At 38.6% G+C, this 19,744-nt stretch overlaps 1 protein-coding gene across 4 annotated transcripts in view; it reads right to left on the bottom strand.

Annotated features, from left to right (window-relative positions):
* STAM2 (signal transducing adaptor molecule 2) overlaps positions 1-19,744 on the bottom strand; it is a 61,612-nt gene that overhangs the window by 18,792 nt on the left and 23,076 nt on the right. For 3 of the 4 annotated variants that reach the window (XM_051848619.2, XM_051848617.2, XM_051848620.2), the window contains 8 exons: positions 18,241-18,325; positions 16,888-16,963; positions 16,678-16,776; positions 15,034-15,180; positions 14,362-14,431; positions 13,664-13,850; positions 3,061-3,155; positions 17-99 (listed from right to left, as the gene is read on the bottom strand). In XM_051848619.2, coding sequence (XP_051704579.2) covers positions 17-99; positions 3,061-3,155; positions 13,664-13,850; positions 14,362-14,431; positions 15,034-15,180; positions 16,678-16,776; positions 16,888-16,963; positions 18,241-18,325 — 842 coding nt within the window. The remainder of the gene's footprint in view (positions 1-16; positions 100-3,060; positions 3,156-13,663; positions 13,851-14,361; positions 14,432-15,033; positions 15,181-16,677; positions 16,777-16,887; positions 16,964-18,240; positions 18,326-19,744) is intronic. The other variant, XM_051848618.2, reaches the window with a different exon arrangement.

Genomic DNA, 19,744 nt, shown 5'->3' with positions numbered 1-19,744 from the left:
AAAAGAAGGACTCTACCTCATCTATATAAACAGGCTCAGGCTCTGATTTCTTAATTTCCTCCACATCATCATCAATTACATTCAATTTGTCCACAGCTGCTATGGAAGCAAAGTAAACTTTAAGTTCCTCAGCATTTACTTTTATAATTCGGTCATTAAATTATAAGTGGTCTATGATTATCCATTAGAAAAAAATAAAAACACTTTAATTAGTCATATATCATCAACAGTATTATGTTATTACATATGTTCATTCATTCATGTCAAAAGTATTTATGTAGCAATTTAGTAGTATTTAGTACAATCTTCTAGGTATCATTCTAGGCATTTATACATACACTAGTGAAAACAACAGACAAGAAGCCCTGCCTTCATGAAGCTTACATTCTAGCAGGACAACCTGACAATATTGGGAGCTGTCACTACCTGAAGTTGAGTGTTACCAATTGAGTGTGAATAAATATACAAGAGGGTAGATTGGCATTTACTATTTTCAGAGCTGGATCCATGAGTTTCTGACTGTAGAGACAGGCACTTGGCACTGCAGTTCAGGTGCCACCTGCAACACCAGCATCCCATTTTGGAGATGCCTGGGTTCAAGTACCATGTCCATTTCCTATTCCAGCTTCCTGTTAACACACATTCTGGGAGGCTGCAGGTGATGGATCAAGTAACTGGATCCCTGTCACCCATGTGGGAAACCTGGACTGAATTCCAGGCTATTGTGAACATTCAGAGGGTGAACCAGTGAATGAAATATTTTTGCTTGTTTGTTTCCTTCATTCTCTTTCAAAGAAATAAAAGTAAATAAAAATGAAAATAAACAGAATTCCCTATATGAGCAAAAATAATAGGTCTGATTTTAACCTAACCTTGATAGTAGTTAAGGCAATACAAAATCAGAAAGTTTTCCATAAAGAAAAAGTTGAATAATAATTTACAAATATACATACCAAGAAAACTAAATGTACCCTGGAGTAGTTCTAGAATGTACTATATTTCAATAAAGTAAACTAAGATAAAAGTCAAATTATAATAAAAATCTATGTAAAATGAAGAATTTTTAAGTACCAACAGTTAGTCACTTTATTTCAAATAGATGTTTAACTTTCAATTATATCATAAAGAATAGGGTTCAGCATAACACAAGAATACAATGAAAGCACAGAATCATGCCAGCATCCCATATGGGTGCCAGTTTAAGTCCTGGATGTTCTACTTCCAATTGAGCTCCCTACTAAGGTGCCTGGGAGAGCAGAAGATGGCCCGAGTGCTTAGGGTCCTGTCATTCACATGGGAGACTCAGATGGAATTGCTGGTTTTAGCCTGGCCCAACCTTGGATACCGTGGCCATTCAGGGAGAGAATCAGTAGATGGGAGATCTCTAACTCTGCTTTCCAAATCAATCAATCAATCAATCAATCAATCTTTAAAAAGAGGGGGAAGTGGTCTTCAATATTCCTAAATACTAAGAATCAGACTAAAAAAAATTAAAAGTAAAAACAGTGGCAAAAGAGCTCAACATTGAAATGAGTATTCCCCTCACACAATATAATTTTTCTCTAAGCATGGAAAGACAGTATTACATATGATGTATTGAGCTTTCATTTTAAGGTCTTTCTCTAGAACTGATATGGATTAGCACTGACAGATATCTCAGTGAGTACTTCTAAGTACATTCTAATGTCAGCTTGTCTGACTTAAGAATTCTGGCTGTCACTTATTAGATACCTAATTCTTCAGCCTCAGTTTCCTTGTTTATAAAACAAGGTAACAAAAATACCTATCTCATAGAATTGTGAGAATTAAATGAAACACTGCAAAGGACTTAGCATAATGCCATTAGTGAATGCCATTAACTTTGGATAAGCATTAACACTGGTTTTACTGCAAAATAGTCCTTTTCACTCAGATCCTCAGTTCCCTGCCTGCTTTCTCAGCAGGGGTGACAGTAGCTGAAGGGAACTATCTGAGGCTGCAGAACTGAGTTCAGAAGAACTGAACCAGAAACCAGTCTCGATTATATTACTTTATTATGTCTAAAGTTCTCTAGGATCAAGATCAAGGTGAAGAAACTAAAAATCAGAATTACTCCTAATCCCCATAATCACACTTGGCACTTCCTGGTATAACTGTAGTTCAGTGATGGATAAAAACATTCTTCATACAGGACACACAAACTGGCTCCTATATTTGTTGATTTACACATTGACATGGTCACGGATAGTTTCACACCCAATAATTAACTATGTATATTAACTACCAAAGAACTTTTTCTTAGGTTTTCCTAAAATAATTTATTCATTTATTTTCAGAGAGAGAGAGGTAGAAGGATCTTCCATCGTTGGGTAATTCCCCAGATAGCTACAATCGACAACACCGGATCAGGCTGAAGCCAGGAGCTTCATCTATAGGTCTCCCACATGAGTGGCAGGGGCCCAAGTACTTGGGCCATCTTCTATTGCTTTTCTCAGGCCATTAACAATGAGCTGGATTGAAGTGGAGCAGCCAGGACAGGAACCAGCATCCATAAGGGATGTCAGCATTGCAGGCAGAGGCTTTACTGGCTAGGCCACAACTTTGGCCCCAGTTTTATTTTATTTATTTGAAAGGTAGAGAGACACAGAGAAAGGAAGAAACAGAGAGAATGAGATCTTCCACCCACTGGTTCACTCCCTAAATGGCAGCAACAGCTAGAGCTGGGCCAAATCAAAGCCAGGAGCCAGGAACTCCATCTGGGTCTCCCACATGGGTAGCAGGGGCTGAAGTAATTGGGACATCCGTTGTTGCCTTTCCAGGCACATTAGTAGAACAGGTGGGACCCCAATGGGCACTCAGTTACGGGATGCCAGCATTTCAGGAAGCAGTTTAATCTGCTGACTCAACTCTCAAAGGATTTAAAATATAAGAAAATGGTTCTGGGACTGACATGAGATCAATTAATCCCATTAAGTTCTTTAACATAAAAGTTAAATGTCAATCGACTTAATATTCAAAACAACCATAAAATTCAAGTGAAAAAAAACTAACAGATTTAACCTTCTTTAAGATTTCACTTACCTGCCTCAGATTCTATGTTTAAATTAGATGTGACAAAATTAGATGGAAAGAGTCCTATTCCTCTGTGATTTTCTCCTCTCCACCAATTGGCATCACTGAAATTATAGTGCAAATAACATCATTTGTTGCTCTGTATTTTAGCATATTAGTGTTGAGAGGAATTAAAATAAAAACTTTAGCCTAATGTACAGCTATAGTTCAAGGTTTTTCTTCCTAAATTTAATAAAAGATATTTTAAAGTACAAATAAAACAAACATCCATAGGCTTATATCTAAATTTAGCACAAATAAAAATTGGTATTATTTGATTTTGGTCTTTAAAGAGAGGTAAAACATAGTTAACACTAAAATTGTCTTTATCGTTATCTCAAGTCTCAATCCCACACCCATCTTCCCACACACCTACCAGAAATCTGGTATGCAGCCTTTTTGAGAGTCTATTTTTTTCTCCTTTTGTATGTATCTGTATAGCCATTACTATATACTAACATATATAGATGTTAATACTTATAGATCTTTTAAATTTTATTTATACTTGCAGATCTTATTTGTCCCTTTTAAGTACTACCATATGAATATGCCACACTTCATTTATTTCTGTATACAAGGTCATTTAGGTTGCTGCCTAAACGCCTCTTTCATTAAGAAGACTGGGGTAACTATCACCCTAAGATTTGAGGGCACAACACAACAATTTGTGTCTCTCTGCTACTCAAATAAACAACATTAAAAGAAACATCCAGGATGAGGGGTTCATCAAGTAGCTAGGGTGCACCTGGGATTCTCATATCTCATATTGGAGCACCTATGTTTGAATCCAGGCTCTATCTCAGATTACAGCTTCCTGCTATGAGTGCTTTGGAAGGCAGAAGGGGACAGCTCAAGTTGTTGCCACCCATGTGTGAGACATGGATTGAGTTTCGTGTTCCCAGCTTCAGAATGGCCCAGCCTTGGCTTTTGTAGGCAACTGGGTAGTAAATCAGCAAACAGAAGGCAGCTCAGTGGGGTTTTTGTTAACCTTCCTAAAAAAATTTATTTTTATTTATTTGAAAGGCACAAAGAAAGAGGGATAGATATAAGAGCAATCTCTTATCCCTGATTGATTCCCCAAATGCCCACCACTGGCTGACTCAGGCCAAAGCCAGGAGCCTGAGAACGCAATTCAGGTATCCCACTTTAGTGGCAGGGACCCAACTACTTGAGCCATCACCTGCAACTTCCCAGACATGCATCTGCAGGAAATTGGATTAGAGTAGATCTGAGACTCAAACCCAAACGCTCTGATGAGAGATGTGTGTGTCCTAAACAGTGTCTTAACTGCTACACGAAATGAACACCTCAGTTCAGTGTTTCTTACATTCAGATTCAAGAATGATGTATTTTCAAGGAATTTTATGTCCTGTTTATGAAAATTTTATTTTGTACTTTAACTCCACAGCAATATAAAAATAACCAGGGGGGCTGGTGCTGTGGTGTAGTGGGTAAAGCCACCAACTGCAGTGCCAACATTCCACATGGGCACTGGTTCAATTCCTTGCTCCACTTCCAATCCAGCTCTCTGCTATGGCCTTGGAAAACAGTAGAGGATGGCCCAAGTTCTTGGGCCCCTACACTGGCGTGGGAAACCCGGATGAAGCTCCTGGCTCTGGATTGGAGCAGCTCCAGGCATTGTCACCTTTTGGGGGGTAAATGAGCAAATGGAAGACTCTTCTCTTTGTCTCTCTCTCTGCCTCTCTGTAACTCTGCATTTCAAATAAATAAATAAATTTTTAAAAAAATAATCAGGCACAGGCATTTGGCCTAGTGATGAAGATGCCAGTTAAGGTGTCCATATCCCATATTAGAGTGCCTGGGGTTCACATACAGCTGCATCTGGTTTGAATTTCCCATTAATGTAGACCTTAAGAAGCAGTGGTGATGGCTCAAGTGACCAGGTTGTTGTCACCCATGTAGGAAACCTAAATTGAATTTCCAGTTCCCAGATTTGGTGCTTGGCCTGGCAGGAGACTGTTGAGGCCATCTGACGAGCAAATGGGCAAATGGGAGTTCTCTGTCTCTCAAATTACAAAACGAAGAAACAATAATGAATAATCATTTTCTAGACTAACTATATCACTTCATTTTTATTTTTCTCCAAAGAAACCTTTTATTTAATGAATACAAATTTCACAGGTATAACTTTAGGAATATACTTAATCTTCCCACCATACCCACCCTCCCACCCACACTCCCGCCCCTCTTCTTCCTCCCTCTCTCCTCCCAGTCCCATTCACCATTAAGATTCATTCTCAATTAACTTTGTACACAGAAGACCAACTCTATACTAAGTAAAGATTTCAATAATTTGCAAGTGCACACACACAGACACACACACACAACTGTTTGAGAACAAGTTTCAAAGTTAACTCTCATAATACAACTCACTGAGGACAGATACAGCTCATTGAGGACTCATTGAGGACATTCATTTCCTGCATGGGAAGTTATTGCATCGTGACTTCTGTTGTTACTTTAACCATTAATACTCTTATGTATGACGTCAGTGACCACCTGAGGCTCTTGACATGAGCTGCCTAGGCCAAGGAAGCCTTTTCAATCCATAATATCTGTCAGTATTTAGACAAGGCCATAAGCAAAGTAGAAGTATCTCCTCCCTTCAGAGAAAAGTACATCCTTCTTTGATGGCCTCTTCTTTCCACTGGGGTCTCATTCACAGAGATCCCTCATTTAGAACATGTTTTGCTACAACATCTTGGCTTTCCATGCTTGATATGCTCTCCTGGGCTTTTCAGCAAGACCAGGATGCCTTAAGGGCTGATTCTGAGGTCAGAGTGCTACTTAAAGCAGTTGTCATCCTGTGAGTCTGCTGTGTGGCCTAGTTCCCATGTTGAAATATTCTCTCCTTTTTAATTCTATTATTATTACCAGATACTTGATCCTATTTATATGACCATTTTAACACTGAATCCTATCTATATATTCACTTTAACACTTAATATGATCACTTTAACAGTTAAGATGGCATTTTTATCACCCAGCTTAATGGAATTTGGGGATCCATGGCAAGTTTTTAAACTGTACCCTGAGAAGTCTGTGGGAATGTATGCAGAACTATACAGCATTACAGTTAGAAACTTCATCCTCCCACTCTTATTTTTTAATGAGATTTGTCCTCAATTGACTTTATACACATATGATTAACTCTATGTTAAGAATTCAACAGAGTATGAAGAGGAAAAAAAAAACCCACATAACTGTTCCTCGAAAGTCACAACAAGGCCCGCTCAAGTCATCCCTTCCCAAAGTGTCAATTTCATTTCTACAGATTACATTTTAGGTACCCTGTTAGTTCTCACAGAGCAGGGAGAACATATGGTATTTGTCCCTTTGGGACTGGCTTATTTCACTAAGTATGACGATTTCCAGATTCATCCAATTTGTTGCAAATGACTAGATTTCATTTTTTTAAACTGCTATATGTAGTATTCCATAGTGTAAATATCTCATAATTTCTTTATCCGGTCTTTGGTTGATGGGCACTTAGGTTGATTCCATGTCTTAGCTATTGTGAGTTGAGCTATAGTAAACATGCGGGTACAGATAACTCTTTTATTTATTGATTTCATTTCCCATTGTAAATTCCCAGGTGTGGGATCGCTGGGTCATATGGTAGGGCTATATTCAGGTTTCTGAGCAATCTCCAAACTGTCTACCATAGTAGTTTTACCAGCTTGCATTCTCACCAACAGTGGATTAGTGTGCCTTTTGTGCAACATCCTCCCCAGAATTTGCTGTAAGTTGATTTCTGTAGGTAAGCCATTCTAACTGGGGTGAGGTGAAACTTCATAGTGGTTTTCATTTGCATTTCCCTTACAGCTAATGATCCTGAACATTTTTCATGTGTCTGTTGGTCATTTGGATTTCCTCTTTTGAAAAATGCCTGTTTAAGATCTTGGACCATCTCTTAATTGGGTTGTTTGTTTTGTTGCTGTAGAGTTTCTTGATCTCTTTGTATAGTCTGGTTATTAATCTTTTATCAATTGCATAGTTTGCAAATAATTTCTCCCATTCTGTCAACTGCCTCTTCAATTGCCTGAGTGTTTCTTTTGCAGTACAGAAAGTTCTCAATGTGATATAATCCCATTTGTTAATTTTTCCTTTACTGCCTGCGTATCTGGGGTATTTTCCAATAACTCTTTGCCTGTGCCAATGTCTTGCAGGGTTTCCCCAATGTTCTCTAATAATTTGACAGTGTTGGGTTGTAGATTTAGATCTTTAATTAATATAGAATAGATTGTAGTGTAAAGTGTAAGGAAGGAGTCCAGCCTCATATTTCTGCATGTGGAAATCCAGTTTTCCCAGCACCATTTGAAGAGACTGTCATTGCTCCAGGGATTAGTTTTAACTCCTTGGTCAAATATTAGTTGTTTGTAGATGCTTTGATTGATTTCTAGCATTTCTATTCTGTTCCACTGGTCTATCCATCTGGCTTTATAATGGTACCAGGCTGTTTTGATTACAACTGTGTTGTAGTATGTCTTGATTTGGTATTGTGATACCTCCAGCTTTGTCTTTGCTTTAGTTTTTCAAGGTCTTCTGTGTTTCCATATGAATTTCAGCATCATTTTTTCTAGATCTTAGAAGAATGTCTTTGGCATTTTGATTAGTATTGCATTGAATTTGTAGATTGCTTTTGGAAGAATGGACATTTTGATTTTGATACTGATTCTTCCAATGCATGAACATGGAAGATTTTTCCACTTTTTTTGTATCTTGTTCTATTTCATTCTTTAATGTTTGTAATTTTCATCATAGAGATCTTTGACATCCTTGATTAAATTTATTCCAGGGTATTTGCCTTTTTTGGGTAGCTATTGTGAATGGGACTGATCTTAGAAGTTCATCTCTTTCTTGGCATTATCTGTGTATATAAAGGCTGTAGTTTTTGTGTATTGACTTTATACCTTGCTATTTTACCAAACTCTCCTATGAGCTCCAACAGTCTCTTGGTGGAGTGTTTTGGGTCCCCCATATATAGAATCATGCCATCTGCAAACAGGAATAGTTTGACTTCCTCCTTCCTAATTTGTATCCCTTTGATTTCGTTTTCTTGCCTAATGGCTCTGGCTAAATCTTCCAGGATGATAACGAATACCCACGGTGAGAGTGGCATCCTTGTCTTGTTCCAGATCTCAGTGGAAATGCTTCCAACTTTTCCCCATTCAACAGGATGCTGGCCATGGGTTTATCATAAATTGCCTTGACTGTGTTGAGAAGTGTTCCTTCTATACCCAATTTGCTTAGAGTTTTCATTATGAAAGGGTGTTATATTTTATCAAATGCTTTCTCTGCATCTATTGAGATAATCATTTGGCTTCTGTTCTTCAGTTTCTTAATGTGATATATCACATTTATCCCTGCATACCAAGGATAAATCCCACCTGGATGGGGTGAATGATCTTCCTGATATGTTGTTGAATTCAATTGGTTAGAATTTTGTTGAGGATTTTTGCATTTATGTTCATCAAGGAAATTGGTCTGTAGTTCTCTTTCTCTGTTGCATCTTTTTCAGGATTAGGAATTAACATGATGCTGGCTTTATAGAAAGAATTTGGGAGGATTCACTCCTTTTCTTTTTTTTTTCTTTTAAAGATTTATTTATTTATTTTTAAGTCAGTCACAGAGAGAGAGAGGAAGAGGCAGAGAGAGAGAGAGAGAGAGAGAGAGAGGTCTTCCATTCACTGGTTCACTCCCCAACTGGCCAGAACATTCAGAGCTGCACTGATCCAAAGCCAGGAACCAGGAGCTTCTTCCGAGTCTCCCATGCAGGTGCAGGGGCCTAAGGACTTGGGTCACCTTCCACTGCTTTCCCAGGCCATAGCAAAGAGCTTGATTGGAAGTGGAGCAGCCGGAACTCAAACTGGCGCCCATACGGAATGCCAGCACTGCAGGCAGCATCTTTATCCACTACACCACAGTGCCGGTCCCTCACTGCTTTTCAATTGTTTTGAGTAACTTGAGAAATTGTAATTAGCAATACTTTAAATGTCTCGTAAAATTCAGCAGTGAAGCCATCCAGTCCTGGGCTTTTCTTTGTTGGAGATGTTCTTTATTACTAATTCAATTTCTGTTGTGTTTTTGGGTCAATTTATGTTTTCTATGTCTTTTATGGCTCAATTTAGGTAGGTTGTATGTGTCCATGAATCTATCCACTTCTAGGTTTTTCCAGTTTGTTGGCATACAGCTTTTTGTAGTAATTTCTGATGATTCTTTTTATTTCTGTGGTATCTGTCGTTACATTTCCATTTTCACCTCTCATTTTATTGATTTTGGGTCTCCTTTCAACTTTTTGTTGTTGTTGTTATTTGGGCTAATGGTACGTCAATTTTGTTTATTTTTTTCAAACAACCAGCTCTTCCTTTTGCTGATCTTTTGTATTTTTTTTTGTTTCAATTTTGTTGATTTCTTCTCTAATTTTAATTATTTCCTTTCTCCTTCTAGTGTTGGGTTTGCTTTCTGTTGTTTTTCTACATCCTGAGACGCATTGATAGCTCATTTATTTGGAACTTTTCCAATTGCTTGATGTAGGGACCAACTGGTATAAGCTTTCCCCTTAACACTGCCTTTGACATATCCCATGGGTTTTGATATGTTGTGCTATTTTTTGTTTCCAGAAATTTTTAATTTCTCTTTTGATTTATTCTATAACCTAATGTTCATTCAGTAGCATGTTGTTCAGTCTCCATGTATTTGCATATCTTCTAGAGATTCCTGAGTTGCTGATTTCCAGCTTTATTTCATTGTGGTCTGAGAAGATGCATGGTATGATTTTGATTTTTTTGAATCTGCTGAGACTTGCTTTATGAACTAGTATGTGGTCAATCCTAGAGAAAGTTCCATGCACTGCTGAGAAGAATGTGTATTCTGCAACTGTAGGATGAGAAGTTCTGTAGATATCTGTTAGAGATCGATTTGGTCTATAGTGTTGATTAATTCTGCTACTTCCTTGCTGATTTTTCGTCTGGTTGACCTCTCCACTGCTGAAAGTGGGGTATTGAAGTCTCCCATTACTATTGTATTTGGGTCTATGTCTTCCATTAGATCCCATACCATTAATTTTAAATAGCCAGGTGCTCTGTAATTAGGTACATATACTTTTTTTAAAATTTTTTATTTACTTATTTGAATGTCAGAGTTACACAGAGAAAGAAGTTGAGGCAGAGGGAGAGAAAGAAAGGTCTTCCATCTGCTGGTTCTCTGCCCAATTGGCAGCAATGGCTGGAGCTGCACCAATCCGAAGCCAGGAGCCAGAAGCCTCTGGGTCTCTCACGCAGGTGCAGGGGTCCAAGGACTTGGGATATCTTCCACTGCTTTCCAAGCAATAGCAGAGAGCTGGATTGGAAGAAGAGCAGCCCGGACTAGAACTGGCGCCCATATGGGATGCTGGCGCCACAGGTGGCAGTTTTACCCACTATGCCACAGCACCAGCCACAGGTCCACATACTTTTATAACAGTGACATCTCCTGTTCAGTTGATGCCTTAATCATTACATAGTACCCTTCTTTGTCTCTTTTACCAATTTTTGTGTTAAAGTCTATTTTGTCTGATATTAGGATGGCTACACCAGCTCTTGTTTGGTTTCTGTTAGCATGGAATATCTTTTTCCATCCTTTCATTTTTAGCCTGTGTATATCTTTGTTGGTGAGATGTATTTCTTTTAGGCAGCAAATAGATAAGTTTTGTTTCTTAGTCCACTCATCCAGTCTGTGTCTCTTAAGTGGAGAGTTGAGGACATTCACATTCAAGGAGTCTGTTAAGAAGTTATGACTTCGCCCTGCCATTTTCCCTTAAATATTCCTTTTTTTTTTTTTTTTTTTTTACTTTGGGTTTCCTCTGTACTTCTACTGGGAGATTTCCTTCCTTTACTTTCTTTTGTATTGATGACCATTTTTCTGTGTTTCTGTGTGCAGCACATCCTTAAGAATCTTCTGCAGTGCTAGAAGGGTGGTGAAAATTCTTTCAATGTCTATTTGTTATGGAAGGTCTTTATTTCACCTTTATTCATAAATGAGAGCTTTGCAGGGTACAGTATTCTGAGTTGACAGGTTTTTTGCTCTTAAGACTTGTACTATGTCTCGCCATTCTCTTCTAGCCTTTGGGATTTCTGATGAAAAATCAGCTGTAAGTATAAATGGAGATCCTCTGAAACTAATCTGGCATTTCTATAATGCACATTTTAGAATTGCTTCTTTATGTCTTACTGTGGAGAGTTTGATTACAATGTGTCATGGCAAAGATCTTTTCTGGTCATGTCTATTAGGGGTTTCTGTGTGCTTTCTGTACTTGGATGTCCCTTTCTTTCTCCAAATTAGGGAAGTTTTTTGTTATTATTTCACTAAAAGGCCTTCTAATCCTTTCTATCCTTTCACGCCTTTGGGAACTCCTAGAACTCATATGTTGGGTCATTTGGTAATATCCTATAGACAATCAACAGTGTTTTATAGTTTTCTAATTTTTTTTTCTAGTTTTTGGTTTGACTGTATAATTTCCTGGGCTTTGTCTTCTAGGTCAGATATTCTTTCTTCTGCTTCACTGATTCTGTTGTTTAGGTTTTCCACTGCATTTTTTATTTGTTCTATTGAACTCTTCACTACAATTTGATTTCTCTTTAAGATCTCAATTTTGTGAGAGAAATTTCATGTCATGTATGGATTTCAGTAGTTCATGAATTTGCTTCTGATTACTTCTATGTAATCTTTTTTTTTTTTTTTTTTGACAGGCAGAGTGGACAGGGAGAGAGAGAGACAGAGAGAAAGGTCTTCCTCTGCCGTTGGTTCACCCTCCAATAGCCGCTGCGGCCGGCGACCACACTGATCCGATGGCAGGAGCCAGGTACTTATCCTAGTCTCCCATGGGGTGCAGGGCCCAAGCACTTGGGGCCATCCTCCACTGCACTCCTTGGCCACAACAGAGAGCTGGCCTGGAAGAGGGGCAACCGGGACAGAATCTGGCGCCCCGACCAGGACTAGAACCCGGTGTGCCGGTGCTGCAAGGCGGAGGATTAGCCTAGTGAGCCATGGCGCCAGCCACTTCTATGTACTTAAGATCAATTTTTGGCTGGCGCCGCGGCTCACTAGGCTAATCCTCCGCCTTACGGCGCCAGCACACCAGGTTCTAGTCCCGGTCAGGGCGCCGGATTCTGCCCCGGTTGCCCCTCTTCCAGGCCAGCTCTCTGCTGTGGCCCGGGAGTGCAGAGGAGGATGGCCCAAGTCCTTGGGCCCTGCACCTGCATGGGAGACCAGGAGAAGTACCTGGCTCCTGCCATCGGATCAGTGCGGTGCGCCGGCCGCAATGGCCATTGGAGGGTGAACCAACAGCAAAAGGAAGACCTTTCTCGCTCTCTCTCTCTCTCACTGTCCACTCTGCCTGTCAAAAAAAAAAAAAAAAAAAAAAAAAAAGATCAATTTTTTAATTTCCATTTCTGGCATTTTTTCAATCTCATCACCTTCACAATCTAATACTGAAGTGTTGTGTTCTTTTGGGGACATCACGTTGTCTTCTTTATTTTTGTTTGTTGAATTGGTACATTTGTTGTTTGCCAAGGAGATACTCCCCCCACCCCACCCCACCCCCGTTGTGGAGGTTTCATCTTTGTACTATGCCTCTGTGGATTAGTGGAGTATCTGTTTTCAGTGAATATCTAGAGGTCGTGTAAGTCGTGGTGAGGGATCTCTGTTTAGCTCTCTGGAGTGAAGGGTATGTCTGAGGTGACACACCCAGCTTTGGCATGGTAAAATCTCTCTCTCTTTTTTTTTTAAATAAGAGGGGAGGTTTATTCTACCCAGCTGAGCTCCTCTCCTCAAAGGAGACCAGTGCCCTAGCACTAGCCCCAGTGGGTATAATATTCGTCTGCTCCACAAGGACCATACAATAAAAATTTAGTGTAGCAAGGTGAAACCATTATGTATCTATCCATTAAAAAATATACTAGACCAGTATTCCCTTACAAAGTTATTTATAATGGATGCCAAATACATTTGTACTCCCTGTTCATAACAACAAGATATCAGGCCTCATTCTTATTAAATTTTATCAAAATTTTAAGATAAAAATAAAGAATAGAATTAGGTTCAAAATCAAACTCATCTATTTTTCTATTACAACTTTAAGTAATAAATAAATTCTGAAGAGTACAATAGCAGACTAAGAACTGAGGAGGAGTCAGGCATAGCTTTTGCTGCTTTGATTAAGGTTAACAGAGCTTATTTTTTCTTAAAAAGTTTTCCTGCTAGTAATTCTGCAATACACAACTGTCAAGGTAAATGCATGAGGATGACTAAATATTTATCTGTTTCTGAACTGGGGTCAACAACATTATTTAATGTATCTTTCATCGAAGACACAAAAGACTCTTTAACAAAAGCATAAGAAAATTCACACCATCTAACCTTTATTTTAGAGAAAAATAATTAAAGTATGAACAGGTTCCATTATTTAAATACACCAAAAAACAAAGAACTAGATATTCAGGATTTTAAATTATGGTTATTATATCTAAAAACTTCAGAATATTCAGTCCACAAATAAAGATTTAAAACATACCTGTCATCCAAAACAATAATGATTTCACCATGTTTAAAGGTGAGTTCATTGTCCTCAACGGCTTCAAAATCATATAAGGCTCTCACTTTCCGTGCAACCTTATTATTTAACTGAATTTCTGCAGCTGGATACAAGGATTTTGTCTCTGTGTGTTGCTGCTTCTGTTCTTGCAATGATAATTCAATAGCTGGTTTTAAAAATTAAAATGCAAATTAAAAGGAAACATTTGCTGATAATATTTAATAAGAATACATAATGTAAATATTTTATTTGTCCAGTAACTGCTAAACAGTTAACTTCTTGGGAGAAGGGACGAGAAACCATATTTTTAAAGTAATGTTTTTGCTCATTCCTCATTATCACAGTCTGTCATATACAGCAGCTATTATTTTTATAACAAACAGATTGTGACATTATAGTATGGGTAACTTTCCATATAGGACAAGTTGTGAACATATTTTTGTGCTTGACTCATAACTTTGGCATTAAAGAAAAGGTGAAATGTAATCTCCCCAAAGGTAGGACATTATTGGAAAGGAAAATGAATTAAATTCATCTTATATCATTTGTTTTCCTACTTTTCAGATCTTACTACTCTTAGATGGGGTATACCCCAATCATTTTATAATTTTGTTTCAAGAAAAAGCCCTGGCCAGAATATTTTTAGCAATATTAAATCAATGTGTTTGATCATTTACCTTTAGCTATGTCTTCATCTTCTCTGGTTTTGTCTGATGACGTACCATTCTTGGCAGCAGCTGAGGAAGTCTATAAATGTAAGAGTAAAATGATCACAACTATCCTTTCAAAGAAAACACAAGCTCTATAATTACTTGCTGATGCTAATTTTTAAAAATACTGATATAATTGAGTTTCATTTAAAAGTAAAGTTCCTTGTGATAATTTTAAGTTACTGTTTTCAAATACTAAAATAAAACAGAATTTTTAAGAAAATATTATAAACTCACAAAGGACAGACACAATGTCTTATACTTAGCACAGATCAAAGTATCTGACAAAGAACTTGGCAAACAGAGGTACTTAAGTATTTATAGAATGAATAAAATGACTCTTTCCTGAATGCACATCTTGTCTCAGGTCTCTTACATAGGGAGAGGTGCTCTGTTGCTACGAGAAGTGCAGCCAGAAGGCATGATAACCACTCAATAGAACAGACACAATAGTTGCAGGTCTAGGAATACAGCTGAAACTCTTCTGCTACTCACAGTAGTTGGATGGCAGTGGTTTTTCAAGTACTTGATGAACAGAGGTGGGAAATGATGATCAATAAATATCCTTCCCAGCTATTACATAAGATATATCCCCTTCCAAATAGTATAGGGCCAACCATGAATCTGAATCAATCTCACCTGTGATCCTGCTAAAGGAAAAGTAATTCCTTCTTCTTTCATAGATTTAATAGTTGCAGATATAAGACTAAACTGAGGGTCCTTTTGAAATTCTTCTGACCACTCTACCATCAAAGATTTCAGTTTTTCACATACTTTTGGGTGAGCCTTTTAAAGACAAAAGGAAAAAATTAAAATCAGTTGTTAAAATAAGTTTTAAATTTATTTAACAAAGAGAATTACCACCAACATTCTCTACAATTTAATGAACATCAACAAAAGTTGATCCCTAACTCAGCTGAGGAAATGATAGTATTTGTATGTTAAAATATAACTGCTTCACATAAAATCACTTTCTTTTTTTTTAAACAGGCAGAGTGGACAGTGAGAGAGACAGAGAGAAAGGTCTTCCTTTTACGTTGGTTCACCCCAAAATGGCCGCTGCAACCGGCGTGCTGCGACTGGTGCACTGCGCTGATCCAAAGCCAGGAGCCAGGAGTTAGGTGCTTCTCCTGGTCTCCCATGCGGGTGCAGGGCCCAAAGACTTGGGCCATCCTCCACTGTACTACCGGGTCACAGCAGAGAGCTGGACAGGAAGAGGAGTGACCGGGACAGAATCCGGTGCCCTGACCAGGACAAGAACCCGGTGTGCCGGTGCCACAGGTGGAGGATTAGCCTATTGAGCCGTAGCGCCAGCCAAAATCACCTTTTTGAACATCAATTTTTAAGTCTGACTATACTGGAAACAAATCTTTAATATTCAGAGGTTATTTCTTTTAAATTTTCTTAATATTCTAAGTAATAGATTTTTACATCAATTAGAATAAATTTGAGGATTTCTGCACCTCATAGCATATGAAAAGTACTTGAGAGTTTCACTGTAAAATAAAGGCCCCTTTGCTCAGCAACTGTAACTGGAATCAGCACAGAATAGTGGCTAGTGCTTAAAGTCTGGAATCACAGAACCCTAGATAGGAATCTCAGCTGTACTACTTACTGGCTGCATGATCCAGGACAAATTCTCTAAGCCCCTATCTCTGCATCTATGAAACAGCAACAAGACAACTTCCAAGGCTGGTTAACTGCATTCGACAGCATGTGTAAAATCCTTAAAGCAGTAACTGCTTACTAAACCCCAATAAAGATTAGTTGTGTCCAATAGTTACATATGCTTTGGGGAGAAAATTTTTTAAAACTCAAATTTGAAATAAATTTATTATGGGGCTGGCGCAGTGGCGGGTAAAGCTGCCTCCTGCAGTGCCAGCATTCCATATGGGCACCGGTTCAAGCCCTAGCTGCTCCACTTCAATCCAGCTCTCTGCTATGGCCTAGGCAGGCAGTATAAGATGGCCCAAGTCCTTGGGCCCCTGCACCGGCATGGGAGACCTGAAGGAAGCTCCTGGCTCCTGATCACCGCAGCTCGAGCTGTTACAGCCAATTGGGGAGTGAACCAGCAAATTGAAGACTCTCTCACTCTTTCTCTCTCTCTGCCGCTCCTTTTCTTTCTGTGTAGCTCTGACTTTCAAGTAAATAAATAAATCTTTTAAAAAAATAAGTTTACTTCATTTATCTAAAAATTATTTCAATTACAATAACTAAGATATATAATTGAGACATAATAGTTATTTTTAAATGATTTAAATATCTGCTCATTTAAAAATTTACCTTATTTTTTATCACAGCACGTACTTCTGTTGCAAAATCACGGGAACATACTTCTAGGTGAAATATCTTTCCACAGTTTGCCACACAAGCCCCAAGAAGCTATTAATTAAAATAAAAATTAATATACAAATGTTGAAATATCTTACTTAACTCACTGAAATAAATGCACATTTAAAATTTGAGTCAAATAGCAATGTGACTTTTACTCACAGTTAACGCCTGCAGAGCAACGTGAGGAACCTTATGATTTACTCTTTTCATTATGGCTTTCAGGCAATCTTTTGCTCTACAAAGAAATGGAGAAAGTTATCACTGAGAATTTCAATTTAAACATTAAAAATATAAGGTCTTTCATTACCAAACAGCCTTAAATTTAAAGGTAAAGTCCTTGAAACTGCACTTGTTTAAAGAAATAAATCTATAAAATTGCTTTACACAATCTTTTGTCCAGATATTCAATCATAAAAAAAAATTGCTGTAAATGTTGCACATTCCAAAATCAAAAGATCAGTGATTTCACAAAAGGCCAGCTAACACATGAGAATTACAGCATATAAACCAAGTTTTCATTTCTTCAACAGACTCAGCTTTCAGAGAGCAAATTTTTTTCTTGGGGAAAAAAATCAGAAAGATATGAGGGTACTTCAAAAAGCTCATGGAAAATAGAATGAAAATTAAATTCCTTTGGTGCATAAATTTTTAAATTGACACATACTAGTATATGGTTTTAAAAGGTTCAAGTATAAAACATGACCGTGCTATGGAACAGCTGAAATGATAAAGTGGTAGACACGATGCAGTGGGTTAACCTGCCATTTGGAATGCCTGCATCCTATACTGGAGTGTCAGTTACTCTGCGCTGCTGACCAGCTTGCTGCCAATATGTACCCTGGAAGGCAGTGGATTACGGCCCAAGTACTTAGGTTCTTGCTCCCATGTGAGAGACCCAGATGGGGTTCCTGGCTCCCAGCTTCAGCCTGGCCTACTAGTACCTGTTGTGAGCATTTGGAGACTGAACCAGTAGATTGAGCCATGTGCTGTCTTTCCTTCTCTGTCTTACAAATAAATAAATAAATCTTTAAACAAACTAACCAACCCAAATGCTTTTATCATTCTTCTAAAGTATAATCCATTCAGCTTAACTGTTGCATTCTCTTTTTTTCCACTGTTACCTATTATACTTACCTATCCATTATTGAAAAGCTTTCTCATCATATGTATTACCTATTGTATTATTATATTTATCTACTTCAATATCAAAAGCCTCTCACACATGTCTAAGTCAGAGGAAAATTCTCCAAATAATTAATCTAGTCAGTATTAACACATGTTCGTGTTGTATCAAGGCTTTAAGTATCTAATATAGCTCAGATTTTCAAATGAACCTTTCCATTTTTTATTTCAGAGTAAAAGTAATGTAAAAAAATCTGGCCTCCAGGCTTTCTTAACTTTTATCTCCAAAGTTCAATAGTAAAACCCCATTTTCCTTTCCAAGTAGCATCACTAAAATGACACAGATTTATCAAACTCCTAGACATTTACTGGCATGACTGCACATCTTACCCATTAGGAGTGCTTCCAACTTTGTCACATATGTCCATAATAAGACTCCAATCTTCTGTGGTGTTGTACTCATTCGTGGCTTTTTCTATAAGATACAAAGTCAGAAGCAAAAATTAGAGCAAAAATTACATAACGCAGTTACAAAGCCCTATCTTTTCCCTTCCCAGAGATAAAAGAACTATGGATGTACTTGAACACACAGAATATTCTGGCAATTTCAAATTATATAATTACATGTTCTTGGATTAGTCAACTTAAAAATGCTGGAGGGGAGGAGGGCATTGTGGCGCAGCAGGTTAAGCCACCGCCTGCCAACCAGCATCACAAATGAGCACTAATTTAATTCCTGGCTGCTCCACTTTGTCCAGCTTCCTGCTAAGGCAACTAGGAAATCAGGGGAAGATGGCCACAGTGCTTAGGCCCCTACAACCCATATGGGGGATATGAATGGAGTTCTGGGCTCCTGGCTTCTGTCTGATCCAGCCCTGGCCATTGTGGATGTTTGGAGAAGAAAACAACAGATGGAAGATATGTGTGTGTGTGTGTCTCCTGCTCTGTCTCCCTCTTCCTCTCTCTGCCTTTCAAACAAATAAAATCTTTAAAAAATAATAATTAAAAACATCCAAACTATTAAATTAAAAACTCCACCAAATTCTAGTTTGGAAAAAACCTTAAAAACGTCCTTTGTTTCACAAAGGAAACAAGCATTAAACTGTTTAGTGAAGCACCATTTTTAACAGCAAAAAGGAAAACTGGTTAAGAAAGTCATACACTCTGGGGCTACGGTGTAGACCCAGGGGAAACTCCTAGATCCTGGCTTCAGATCGGCACAGCTCCAGCCCTTGTGGCCAATTGGAGAGTGGACCTCTCCCCCTCCCCCTCCCTCTCCCTCTCAATGTACAAAAAAGGAAGGAAGAGATTCCAAGATGGCAGAATAGGGAAAGGACATACTGCTTTAGGCTAAGGGGAAATAGTAGCAAAAAATTAGGAAGTGAATTCCCAGGGGAGACTAGCAGCGAAATCTGCAGTGGAAATTCTACAGGAGGAAGAGGGATGCTGTAGATCAGCATGGAAGGTGCGGACATGCAGGATCGAGTGCGGACACAACACACAATCCCCACAGCCAAGAGCAAGAGGAAGCACCAGCTTTGGAGGGTGAGGTGACAGCAGCCTGTGCCACTGGTGATAGTGCTGGAGGGAGAACCTGGCAGAGCACAATGTCTTTGATTCTGGCCTCCTGGAGCCCTAAGGGGAACAAGGTACCCATGTAACCCCGTGAAAAACGGAAACATTCTCTTTTCCCATTGCCCCACAACGGATCCCAGCAACCAGGCGGGAAAGGGCGTCATTTTGACATCTGTAGCAGCTGCGATGGCTCTTGTGTGAGCCAGGCAACTGGTAGGGAGAAGGTGCCATTCGGACACAAAGCAGCTGCAGTGGCTCTTGTGCACGCACCTGGCAACTGGCAGGGAGATGGAGCCATTCTGACATAAGTAGCAGCTGT

This window comes from Oryctolagus cuniculus, chromosome 3 (genome assembly GCF_964237555.1).
Source record: "Oryctolagus cuniculus chromosome 3, mOryCun1.1, whole genome shotgun sequence".
NCBI lineage: Eukaryota > Metazoa > Chordata > Mammalia > Lagomorpha > Leporidae > Oryctolagus > Oryctolagus cuniculus.
This window is presented reverse-complemented; position numbering and strand designations above follow the sequence as displayed.